Here is a 13,647-nt window from a genome sequence, read left to right as displayed (position 1 = left end):
CCATACGTGATGCGTTGGATCTCGGGAGTTAAATTTTGCTTGACCCTCGAAATTCAGGGTATTACAATATATCTTCTAACTGTAAATATATCATGAATTCTATTTTGGATATTATGGTCCACTCAAATGTTGATTTGGCCTAATTTTTTGAGGTTTGTCATATTTTAATTCTCAAAATTTAATTGAACGAATCAATCAGGCCACATATGTACTAGTAAGCCTAACACGTAATTTAAGTAAAAGCAAAACAAGTCTTGCTAATGAGTTTTGTTTTTCTTGTTTGTTTTACATTCCTAAGGTGCTCCAAGGTGTACCATGTATATATATACACTTGTTGATATATGTACACATAGGTTGTCCCCATGGTAAATCCGCAACGTTTATCATGCAGGCTTGAAGCATAATAATATAAATAAATAGAGTAATACTAAATAAAGTACTGATCTTGCAAGCCTTTCTTTTTCTTCATCTATCTCTCTACCCTATCTTCTCTCTCTCTCTCTCTCTCTCTCTCTCTCTCTCTCTCTCTCTCTAATTAATTAATTAATTTATTTTTTCTCCATTATGAAGAGAAAACGGTTCTTCGGAGGATTGTTACAACTAATTTGATCATTCCCTTTTAAAAATTTAAAATTTGAATTTTAGCCTACCTAAAATTTTGGATGGTTACAGTATGAATTCCCTCAAGTATGCTGACCTCTCCTCCCAATGTTTTGTGGGGATGCAGGGTGTATGTGGAGGTGAAAGGATCCTGGGGTGGTTAAACCTGTGGGGCTGGTGCGATGTTCAAGGGCGGCATATGGCCGCATATGTTGTATTGATGAGCAATGTACGCTGTGAATGGCGTCTGCATGCAGGGGATGTTCGTGGCATTATCGACGATGCTGTGCATGATTCTCTATTGGGAGAGTGATGAATGATGCTTTTGGGTCTGCTCGCTGTTGGAAGGTATTGGTGAACTCGAGTGTGTGTGTGTGTGGGCTGTTTGAAAATCATAATGATGCTCTTGTTGGCGTGGAAGGGTACGGTTTTCGGATGTATGCAGAGTGGAATAATAATAAAAAGCAGCATGATGATAATAATAATAATAATAATAATAATAATAATAAGCCGCATGCTAACTCCAAAATAAAAAAAGAAAAAGAAGTGGGAAACTTATGGCCAATTGCGATGAAGGAAGGAGATCAATTCAGCTCTGCATCAGCTGGAATTAGTATGAATCTTTGTGCTGCCCTTGCTCGCTGTGCATATTATCTTCAAAAAAAAATACAAAAAAATACAAAAAAAAAAAATAAATACAAAAACAAAAACAAAAACAAAAACAAAAAAACAGAGCGACTCATAAACTGGATCAGACTCAACTAAGTCTGATGCAACTCAGACAAGTCATCGATCAATGACAGCAAAACCCTTAGCTCTATCAAACAGTGTAGGCGTAAACAATAACACCCATCAATACATTCACTGATCTGTGTAACCAGATCAAGGGCTGGATTCGCTGCTCCCAGAGTTTCTTCCCGTCAGAGTCAAGGATCTACCCAACTTCAGCAAGATGGATCCTGAGATGGTATATCGATTATTTACCAACAACAAGAATGCAACAAAGGTCTCTTCTGACTTCCTGGTGAACGCATTCAACGGTCTCCAGCCAATCGCACTGGATAAACTTAGACAAAATTATCATCCCGTTCAGATCTTCACCATCAGCCCGCTCAATAAATTCTCACAGGGTTCTTTGAACAGCTTGCTAACACAATACCACATATGCATGGCTTGGCTAGATAATCAAGCTCCACGGTTAGTCATTTATGCCAGTTTTGGGAGCTTAGCTTCAATTGATAAAACAGAAATGGTGGAGATAGCTTGGGGCCTCGCCTATAGTGACCAGCCGTTCTTGTGGGTGGTCCACCCCAGTTCAATCAACGGCCACGAATGGGTTGAACTGTCTCAAGGGTTCGAAGAGAAGGCGAGGGAGAGGAGCCTGATCATTAATTGGGACCCACTACAAGAAGTTCGGCCCATCTATCAGTGGGAGGAATGCCGACACACAATGGTTGGAAATCCACGTTGGATAGCATATACGAAGGGGTCCCCATGCTATGTTGTCGTTATTTATGGGACCAAAAGGTGAATGCTAGGCATGTGAGCCACGTTTGGAGGGTGGGAATACAACTTGAGAATGGGTTCAGAGAGGTGAGATAAAGCGGGCCATAAGAGATTGATGGTGGAGACTGAAGGAGGGTAGAGGAGAGAGAGGACGAGTTCTAAAGGAAAATGCAATGAGTTGTATAATGAAGGTTCTTCATATGAGTCATTGGAGAGTTTGATTGATCTTATCATGTCATTTTAATACCTCTTTGCTTATCATATTCCATCTATATGATCATTCTATGGGCAAGCTACAACAAGATGTATGTGATCAAATAGGGCTTTGTTTCAGTATAACTATTCCTTTGATGTTAAATGGTGCACTGATTGAAAATTAGGCTGTATGTGAACTTCCAGTACAACCATTTCTTTCCTGTCTATGGGTCAATGACACAGAGAATTATCCCATGAATCCGGATCCTCCGCTTGAAACAAACAGAAAATTCCTGCTTTCCTGCATCCTAATTGGTCCATGTCATCACGCATGTTGTCAGCATTGCTGCATTAAATGCAGCGTGTGATGATGTGGCCCGATTATATTACAACAAACTGGAATTCTCTTATCCATCCAGTGCGGAAAGTGGGCCACACCATGATGACATTTTGAATGAAGCATGGTACTTAGAAACACAAAACGTTGGCTCGACAAGAAACCCACAAGAGTCGGGTCGACATGAAAACTAGGACTAGTTACTCCAGCAGATGGGGGTATTTTTGTAGTTGTTTGACATTTAAAAAGTATAAATAATACATAAATGGTGTTGAGTGGTGTTGAGCAGTTCTAGTCGAGTCAAGTTTTATTGAGTCCCCCCTCCCCCCAAAGTTTTTGGCAAGTTTTTAAAGTCCAGTTGGGTTTTTCTGGAGCTTTGTGACTGAGTTGTGACCAAATTGCGTTTTTTACTAGCCTTATTGAAATCTGGTTGAGGTCCTCTTTATTATTATTATTATTATTATTTTTAATTTTTAAAGCAGTGGTACGAAGATCAGGCCAATCAATTATCAGGTGGGCCACATCAGTGCATTGAGTCATATCATCAGCTATCCAATGGTTTGGTGTTGTGCCCCGCTCTATGAATGGATGCGTCCAGGGCACGGCTTAAGCTCCTTCAGTATTGTGCTAAGGGCCAGTTTGATTACACCATCAAAACCAGGGTTCCGAGACGAGATCCTTATCTCAATCCAAAATATGGGTTTCTGGCAAATGTTGATTTCACCCAGATGAAATGGCTGAGTGTGGTGACCCTGCAGCGATTGACACTCTCTTCCAACACACTATCCAATATTATGGAAAACAATCATTCAATAACGTTGAACGTGAGGTTGCCTGAGTGTGTTCATGACATCCAATCAGTCCCAATTAGGGTAGGCCCACCATAAATTTTTGGTGTGCCACAAAAAAGGAAAAAAAGAAGGGTACAACCAGTACATGTGCCACCTGAATTTTTAGGTTTTTAGATTGCTTTCCATTATTTTGTAATGGGACCTACCATGCTTTAATTATATATGTCATGCTTTCCAATATTATTTTGTAATGGGACCTGCCATGCTTTATATATGTCATGTTTTCCAATATTATTTTGTAATCGGACCTATCATACTTTATATATGTCATCAGACCGGTGCATTAAGCAAGCCTGCATCCGTGATGACGGGATTCCCAAAAATCAAGCCGTTAAAAACAATAAGGCGGGTTGCAACATAGAAACAATGGATTACTATCCAGAAACCTCTAAATTCAGGCAGTAGTCTACTTGATGGTTGGATCAGCGCTATTTTTGGAACCTGCCTACCCTGATAGACAATTGGAAGCCATACACATGTAGAATAGGCTTATGTTACAAGTACTTGTAGAGGAACCAGCTTCCTTCTCCAACCCCATCGGCTATAAAAGCTGCTGGATCTATGCAAGACGACTAGTATATGCTTATTCTATAATGCAGTGTGTAGGGCCCACCATCTATTTTCAGATCACGTGCAGATGGGCTCCCACAAGCGATGGACAGAGTGGGAGACGCTTAATCAGGCCAACTCGATTTGACACCTGTATGATATGTGACACATCAGTCAGTCTCTCTCTCTCTCTCTCTCTCTCTCTCTCTCTCTCTCTGCGCGCGCACAAAGCTTCTATAAGGTCGACCTCACGTGAGCTTCCCTGCTTAGCCTAAAAGCCAGTGGCCGATTTCCACAGCAGCCCATTTCGTCTCCAAAACAATGGAAGAATCGACCATGCTGCAAATCCAAGAAAAGAGTCCCTCATTTGGTTATTTTCCCACTCCCATTTCAAGGACACATCAATCCCATGCTTCAACTGGCCACTCTCCTACACTCCAAAGGATTCTCAATCACCGTAATTCACACTCACTTCAACTCTCCCAGTCCATTCAACTTCCCCAACTTCAACTTCGAGCCCATACCCGATGTCTTATCAGACGGTCAGCTCTGGAGTGAGGACCCCTTAACCCTTGTGTCCATCCTCAACGACACATGCCAAGTACCATTCCATGATCGCTTGTGCCAATTGCTAACAGATGGCCCGCATGGCCCGGTTAAGTGCATCATCACCGATGAGCTTTTTTACTTCACTAAAGCTGTTGCCGACCAGTTGAATCTCCCGAGAATTTTGTTAGGCACCACCAGTGCCACATTTTCCAGCACCATGGCATCTGTGAAGCTTCTTCAGCAAAATGGAGTCATTTCAATCACGGATATGTGTGCATATTAGAGGCCCTTTTTGGTTTCTCCCAAATCTTGATTTGTTCAGCTTGAGAAGTTATTACAATGTCTGATCTTGATATGCGGCAGCGAAAGATCTTACAATATTGGTCATGCATCCTTACAAATCTTGATTTGATGGTACCACCAAACACACCATTACAATCTTTAGGGGCTGTTTGGATGCTGCTATCCTGCATTGACAATATGTTTGTGGAGAAACTTTTTTTTTTTTTTTTTACACCTGCACACGCTCTTTATGGTATTGTGGTCATGCCATCCGAAGAGTTTCTGATCGTCTGTTTTGTTCCTTTTGGCTGTTGGTTGTTGGTGGTGAGGCCCGTTCTTTGTGGTGCCCCCAGCCCTTTTGTTTCGGTTTTTTGATCAATGAACTCAGGTGGTTCGTTTTTTTTTTTTCTTAACACCTGCACACGCTCACGTGGTAATGGGATTTCACCACCTATGGTTACTCAAACCTTTGACCTGGTGTTGAAACTCCTGTGAATCTACCTCTGGGGTAAGAGTAAGGATTTGTGTCAATCCACATGTACACGTGCACAATGCTACATATGTATCAACCATTTTAAATTCCTATATATTCCAGGACACCATATCTCACATGCCTAACAAAAAGTTGTATACATTTCGTGTGAAGTACATAAAGTTATGTGCCTTTCATGTCCAGCTCGGATGTCCAACTCAGTATATGCTACAAGAACCTTTGCATGCATCCAAACAGCCTTTTATAGTGACAACTCACCACCTTATGGAGTTATGGTCTATCACCCATTAGATACTGTTGAGGATTTGTGATGCGGAATCACACAGATTAAGATCTAGGATAGCAATCCAATGGCACCAAGTAAACATAAGAGAGCACACAGATTTAACGTGGAAAATCCTTTCGGGAAAAGCAACATAATTCCACTATAAAAGCATAAATTACAAAGAAAGAGGACTTACTCGATTCGAACAACCTCGAATCTCACCCATGCTACACCCTTTTAGAAACCATAAAACCCTTTTAGGAACCCTTGGAACCCCTTTAGAAAGCTTTAACATACCCTATAATAGTCATAGGTACCTCTATTTATAATTTAAGAAACTCTACTTACGCACTTATTTGAAATCGTTTCAAATTTACGCAGTCCACACAGAATTCGCGCATAATCTACGTAACCTTCGGCTAGTCGAGTTAGGACTTCGATTAGTCAAAGACACCCTCGACCGGTCGATCCTGACCCTCGACTGGTCGAGCATCCCGGCCACCCAAATACAATGCTTGCTGGACTTCGAGTAGAGCGAGCGTCAACCGGTCGAGTGGACCCTCGATTGGTCGAGCCAGTCCCTCGACTAGTCGAGTAGCGCAGTGATGTACAGATTTAAAACATCTATTTGACAACAGATACTCGATGCACCTGTATATCAATCCAGAGTGTCCGAATTGTAGGCCTATATGGAGGGAGCGTGCCTCTACTTTAAAAAAAATAATAAAAATAACCAAAGCGATATATTCATTAATCAGAAAAACTAGCCAAGGTATGCTTACACATTCGGGCAGGGCCCATTACAAAAAGGAAAGGGGCCTGCCTATCGTATGGACAAAAAAGGAAAGTGAGCATGCCTCTATATGCACAATGTTTGGACAATCTTAATCGTCTGATTTTCTTAGTTGAATTTGGACAGCTGATTTTCTTCTTCTTCTTCCCTTTTTAAAGTATTCATTTGGCATTCACTGGTTGGATGGTCAGGATCATTCGATCAGTTCAATTATTCACCATTGCCCCATCTGCATTGGACTCATGATTTGGACAGTTTACAAGTTGCATTGAGGTGTATCTGCCGCATATAAAGCTGATGAGATGCCATAACCTGACAATTTTTCTTGAGTTGATCTCCCGAGGAAAGTGGGCCAGATTGGCAAAATCAGTGATTCTGCCCGACCTATCTGATCTCGATTCCTCAACTCAACTGAGCCAGCGGGGTAACTTGTCCTGGTCAAGTATCATGGGCCAGGCTTGTCTTGGACAACCGTTGGCCCAGTTCAGTTAAGCCCATTTACACCTCCAAGTAGCTCTAAAATCTATTAAGAAAATGAAATACAAGGAAAGATAGTATTGATCCTTTATGAAGAATATGAAGAAAATGAAACTAATAACATGGCTCGGGGTGAGGCCCCTTTTAGTGATCATGAACATTTATTTGGTGGACCCCACTATGAAACTTACCACATGTCACAAGAGACAGTGGGGTTCCAAAAAAAAAAAAAAAACACATTTAACTCAACAAACAAGAAATGCGGTAGATTATTGTAAACATATTAATGAATCCGTCTTTACCAGATGGTCTGCCAAACATGCATATTCCTGAGATTCAGCCACTCAGGATCAAGGACATTCCAGACTTCAGCATGACGGATCCTGATACGTGTGAGCGATTTTGGGCCGACATGATCAATGCAATAAGGTCTGCTTTGGGTTGCATCATGAACACATTCGACAATCTTGAACCAACTGCATTCGAAAAAGTTAGACAAGATCGTCATCCCACGCCACTCTTTGCGGTTGGCCCCCTCTATAAATTCTCTCCAGGATCATCAAACAGCTTACTAACACAAGACTACAGCTGCATGGCATGGCTAGACAAGCAGGCGCCGCAGTCGGTCATTTACATCAGCTTCGGGAGCTTAGCTTCCATAACTAAAACAGACCTGGTGGAGATTGCTTGGGGGCTAGCCAATAGTGACCAGCCCTTTTTGTGGGTGGTCCGGCCTGGCTCTATCCATGGCCATGATTGCAACGAACTACCAGAAGGGTTTGAAGAGAAGACACGGGAGAGAGGCCAGATCGTGAAGTGGGCCCCACAACAAGAAGTGCTAGCCCACCCATCAGTGGGAGGATTTTGGACACACAATGGTTGGAATTCTACGTTGGAGAGCATATGTGAAGGGGTGCCCATGTTATGCTCTCCTTATTTATGGGACCAAAATGTGCATGCTAGGTATGTGAGCCATGTATGGAGGGTGGGAATGCAACTTGAGAAATGGTTCGACAGAAGTGAGATTGAGTGGGCCGTAAGAAGATTGATGGTGGAGATTGAAGGGAAGGAGATGAGAGAGAGGGTAGGTGGTCTCAAGGAAAATGCAATGCGTTGCATGGCGAAAGGAGGTTCTTCGTATGAGTCATTAGAGAGTTTGATTGATCTTATCATGTCATTATAATGCGTCTTTTCTTATGTATTTGATTAGAGGGTAGGTTCTTCGTATGCCAGCTACAATAAGATGTATGTGGTCAAATAAGGCTTTGTTTCAATGCAACTATATCCCTTTGCTTCGATATTAAATAGTGCAATGATTGTACGTGAACTTTCTGTACAACCATCTCCTTTTGTATATCTTGCTTCATCAATCATAGCAGGTGGCTTCCACCTTTAAAATTTTTTTAAAAAAAAAGAAAAAAAAGAAAAGAAAGGTGGTGGTGCCAGACCACGATGGATGATAAACATATTATTTAAGTGATATCTATGTAAATCAAATTGAACTGTCACTACAACAAAGTAGGGCTTAGCCGACCAATAGGCTTACCCTTTGCCCGCAGCCTGTTTTAACGGCTGCGGGCAAAGGGTCCCTTAATATATATATATATATATATATTAAAAAAAGCCCTACCATTTGCACCGTCGTTCCCTCTCTCTGCCTCTCCCTCTCCACTGCCTCTCGCTCTCCTTCCCTCTCCCTCTCCCTCTCCCTCTCGCAGGCGTTCCTTCTCTCTCTCTCTCTCTCTCTCTCTCTCTCTCTCTCTCTCTTGCATGCTCTCCCTCTCCATCTCTCTCCCTCTCTCTGCCTCTCCGGCCCTCTCCCTCTTGCGTGCTCTCCCTTTTCCTCTCCCTCTCCCTCTCCCTCTCCCTCTCCGCTTTCTCTCCTCTCACTCTTTGAAGTTTCAAGTGTTGCTATATAAATGAATATAGACGAATCCTCTCTCACACGAATATTCTCCCTAGTGGCCTTCCTCTCTCACACGAATCCTCTCTCCACTATCGTTCCTTCATCTCCACGGCGGAGATCGGAGGAGTTGCTAAAAAACAAAAAAAAAAACCCTAGCTCTCTATCGCTCGCTTTCTGTGAGATCTTAATCTTCCTTCGATTCCATCATAAGCGGGTGATTTTCCCATCTCTACCCTAATTTTCCTGTTTTCTGCACTGGATCTTCTGTAGATGCGTTTTCTTGCTGCGATTTCCAACTGAGAGCATTGAATCTCAGTTTTTTTTAATCTTTTCTTAATGAGATTTGAGCTTCCATATCTCTAGATTGCGTTTTCTCCTCTCTTTTTGGGAGATTTTGCTGATTTTGATAGATCGGGACGATCTAGGGTTAGGTTTTGGTGCTTATAGTGGTTTGATTTTGTGGTAGATCTGTTCATATATTTCATGTTTGGATTATGCTTATCAATTTTGTTCTATTGTCTTTTTACTGAAATGGAGTAGAGGAGATGTACTGTTTGGTTTGTATGGAAGGCGATCTATCATATCATTAGCTTTTCTGATCATGATATGGAAAATTATAGGTATTTTGGAATTTGGGTAAACTGTAAGAAGCTATGTTTATGTGGTTTACATTCTAATATAATTTTTCATGATTTCATGATATTGTAACTGCTTTTCAATTAGATCAGATGCTGATCGTTTTGTATATCATGCTGCTGTGAATCTTTAAGCATATGGATCGTCATGATGATTGGAATTTTAGAGTGTTTCTTAGATTGGAATAGAAAAATCCATGGATCCCATTGTTTGTCTTTCAATCCCTATTTCCAATCCCACCATGGCTTTGGATATCATCCCACCATGTGCTTTGGTGGTGTATCTATGCGGTCCAATTGATCACCTATTCAATAGGATGCTTTAAGAGTTGACAATGATCAGAATTTCAGATAAACCAGAAGCCCCTCACGGAGGCTGGATTTAACATTATTTTGATGACAACTGCAAAGCTACTGGCAAATTGGTTTGGGTGGTTCTAGGGTTTGATGGGGTCATTAGCAGCTTTCACTAGAGCCAGGCTGATGGGAATATGAGTGTGTTATATAGATTAGGGTCTTTGCACTATTGACTAGAGTCGGGTTCATTGCTCTCCTTCTTAGAGCTCTACATAGATTGGACGTCATGTCATCTTGACTAATCTGGGCTGGTGAGCACAACAATGGTGGTAGTGGTCAAGTCCTTGAACTAGTGACTAGAGTCAGGTTCGTTGATCACATTTCTTTTGACTTCTGCATAGATTGGAATGGATTTTTTAAATTCACGAGATGACTGTAAGTGGACTTCCCCTAGGGATGATTGTTCTCCGTAGTTTAGGGGATTCTGCAAATCTAGTCATCTATAACGAGGGTGCTATCCACATTTCATTCTAGATTGTAATTTTTGATCAGAAAACAAGTGAAGTTTGGACCCATTGGAGTTAATTTTAATAATTGAATGATATGGCACTATATGCCACATTTTACGAATAAACCACTGCATTTATTGAAAGAAGCAAAATGGGAGACTGTCCAATGGATAAGTGTCATTGATATACAAAGGTATGCACCACCTTTAGCCGAAGCATCTGCCCATGAGTTAACCTCTGTTTGAATGAGATTAAAAAAAAAATGACCTAGAAATCATTCATTTTATTTTGTTTGAAATAAACTGCTGTTCCCAAAGGCAGCCATCCAGAGACCCATGAGATGACACATTTGGGTTTGTCTTCAATGATGATCTGGTCCAGGCATCAAACTAACTCTATCCATAATCTCTGCCCAGTTTTTATTTATCTGTTGAATAGGCTACCCAAGTTTCATATTCTTTTACTGAGTTTCCTTGCAATTTATTATTTATTTTTATTTGTAATATATTATTATAAATATTTTTCTGGAATGGTTGTCAATTTGTTTATTCTTCCTTCATCTCATGTTTCTATTATTGGAAGAACTCATGCTGTATCATTTGTTTTTGCAATAATTGATGGGACATGAGGACTTTGAGTTTTTGATTATTGTGTACTGCTTTGGTTTGCAACATGAACTTACAATTACTTTACTCACACTTCTTCCAGTGGCTTGCATTAACAACGACAACAATGAGAATTCGGATTTTTCAGTGGGCTTGAAGGTACTGCATCCTTGAGAACTGATTATTAGTTCGAGTGTGGCTGTTTGTAATTGTATTTACAATTGATTTTGGTTGAATCTTGACCAAAGTCCGTCAATGTTCTGGCATTATTTACATATTTTATGTTTTGAAGTGCAGAATCTTCTCAGATAGATTTGACGGGATCATGCCTTCTCTAACAGGATCAAGCCTTTGAAAAAAGGAAAAAAATGTAGGCAATCTCCCACAAGCGCTTAAAAAATATCATCCAAACAAAACATCTCTATAAGCCTTGTAGTCACATGAGAACTAGTTTGACAAAACAGAAGATAAACTTATAGATGTTGTTGTGGATACCATCAAACATCAAACATTATTCATACTACTGACCTCTACCCTTAAAGAAACAACTCCAATGAAAAGTGGATCCTTCATCATCATCAACATGGGCAGGGGATACAGAGTTGCTGAACCTGAACAGAACATAATAAAGTATAAATGAAAATCAGTAAAAGAACACACGTATGTAATGCCAAGCATCTACATTGTAAGCAATTATGGCACTCCTTATCTAGTTAATAAACTATGACAAAAGTTTTTTAGGCATCAACCAAAACATGGGCTTAGGATCTGCTGATCTAGGACATTATGTAGCACCTCTCACCCAAGCTTGGCCCTAAATCAGTGAGCCGAGGCTCAAGACCACATATTTCCTCTTTGCTTGCAGCAATTTTTCATAACATTTATGTTTCATTGTCATTGGTTATCTGACCCAATGCCTGATTCCTACTTGCTGTAGCTTGGTGATCATTGGTTGGATCCTTGTCACGGTCACATTTCTCTTGTGTGGTGTATTTCTTATTCTCCACAAGTAAGTGATATTGGGTTATGCTAATTATCTATACTTCTTCTCCACATATTTGAGTCACTTTTCTAGATAGGATTATTGTCAAAATGCAAACCTGCTCTTTACTTTACCAGGAAACTTCAAACGACATTTGCGTGTATGGTGCATGTATCAGTGCTAGTGGGCGTGAAGCAAACTGCTATCCTCGAGTGGGGTAGTGGAATATGATCAACAAGGTTGATCCCTAAACTTGCCCTCTTGTATATTTTGGCATTTAAAATGTTATCATGACCTTAGGAACATATTTCTCTCTTGTTAATTCCATTAACATGCTGAAGATGCTGTTGCTGCACTGGAGTCATTGATTGTAAGGCTCCAACTCCACTGATGCCATGAAGCCTTTCTAGTTTTAAGTGTCCATTCCACTAGAACCTCTGCATTGTAACTTACAAAACTCCTTTTAGTAGGCATTTGACCTTCGAAGCCTATATGCAGTTTCAATGGTGCAATTAGAAACTAAAATTCTCAAGCCATAGGAAATGATGTAGCTTTTACAATTGTTTGTAGATGATCAGTGTTTGTATGGTTGCATTTCCTTTGATTAACTGTTTCACAGATCTATTCATTCAATGCTCATATCATCATGCATGCATTTACACTACCATAGCATCTTGCTGGACATTAATTTTGGGGTGTCTGCTTGTTTTGACACTGTGATTTTAGTGTTTTACTATTATTATTGCTAAATGTTCTGTGCAAACATCCATTTTCAACAAGCATGCAATCAAATGGTAAACATGCAGATGCGCTCATTCAAGCATAAACTAACTACTTCTGTGCACGTATCACATATCTTTGTCAGAGCATTTGAAGATTTCCTCCAATTTGCTATCTAACTCTTGAATTTTGTTGTACTGGCATGTGTGCAGAAAATGGTTAATGGTGGCAGTGTTGAATACTGGACATGCATAAACTTCTCACGTCTGCCTCCAGATGCAGTTCATACATTTTTCCACGAACTGGTTGGCATGTGTCGAAATATAGGAATGGTATTGAGTTCTGACTTTTATATTTGAATATAGACATTAGCCTCGTCGCATGCTCCCTAAAGTTCTTCATTCTCTTTGGTAGACATTCAGCCCCAATCCATTGGTGCCCATCCGCGCAGATCGCCCTAATAGGATTTTGAGATGGCTCTGATGGATGTACACAAACAAGCCACTGCAAAACTACAAAGTGGAGATAAGAAGAAACATCTCCAATTGCTTATTATCATTTTACCTGACATGAGTGGTTCATATGGTGAGTGCAGCCAAGACCCTAAATCCTAGAGAGATGGAATGAATCAACTAAAGCATTTTGTTTTCTGATTTTGCAGGAAAGATAAAACGTGTTTGCGAAACGGAGTTGGGCATAGTATCGCAGTGTTGCCAACCAAGATAGGCATCCAAAGTCAATAAACAGTATCTTGAAAATGTTGCCTTAAAATTAATGTCAAGGTTTGTGATTCTTTCAAGTTGTTGAACTTTGAATGTTTGATGTGTTTCTTCTTTTGTTCTTTTGCCTCTTTTTAAGTAGCCTTTTAAGCAGCCACAACTTTCCTACAAGTGGCAAATGCCATATCACAAATTTGACAACTCATAAGCCTTTGATTGGGGGATTTTCTGGAGAAAAAAGATATCAAGAATGGTCTATGAAACTTCCATTATCCTTTTCTCACTACAAGAAAATGGAGCTTAGCCGACGCATGGGGTTACCCTTTGCCCGCAGCCAATTTTAACGGCCACTTGCAAAGGGGCCCTACAAGGACCCA

At 40.5% G+C, this 13,647-nt stretch overlaps 1 protein-coding gene and 1 long non-coding RNA gene across 2 annotated transcripts; both read left to right on the top strand.

Annotated features, from left to right (window-relative positions):
* Positions 1–1,170: 1,170 nt before the first annotated feature.
* On the top strand, positions 1,171–8,080 carry LOC131253800 (UDP-glycosyltransferase 76B1-like). The gene is made up of 4 exons (XM_058254938.1): positions 1,171–1,243; positions 1,482–2,011; positions 4,337–4,859; positions 7,203–8,080. The coding sequence occupies exons 1-4, from the start codon at positions 1,171–1,173 to the stop codon at positions 8,078–8,080; spliced, it is 2,004 nt and encodes a 667-aa protein (XP_058110921.1).
* Positions 8,081–12,039: 3,959 nt separating this feature from the next.
* LOC131252703 (uncharacterized) lies at positions 12,040–13,469 on the top strand. The gene is made up of 4 exons (XR_009174652.1): positions 12,040–12,070; positions 12,764–12,883; positions 12,966–13,136; positions 13,213–13,469. It is a non-coding gene; the product is annotated as an uncharacterized LOC131252703 (long non-coding RNA).
* The last annotated feature ends 178 nt before the right edge of the window (positions 13,470–13,647 follow it).

This window comes from Magnolia sinica, chromosome 8 (genome assembly GCF_029962835.1).
Source record: "Magnolia sinica isolate HGM2019 chromosome 8, MsV1, whole genome shotgun sequence".
Lineage (NCBI taxonomy): Eukaryota > Viridiplantae > Streptophyta > Magnoliopsida > Magnoliales > Magnoliaceae > Magnolia > Magnolia sinica.
The sequence above is the reverse complement of the archived record's forward strand: the minus strand, read 5'-3'. Positions and strand labels throughout refer to the sequence as shown.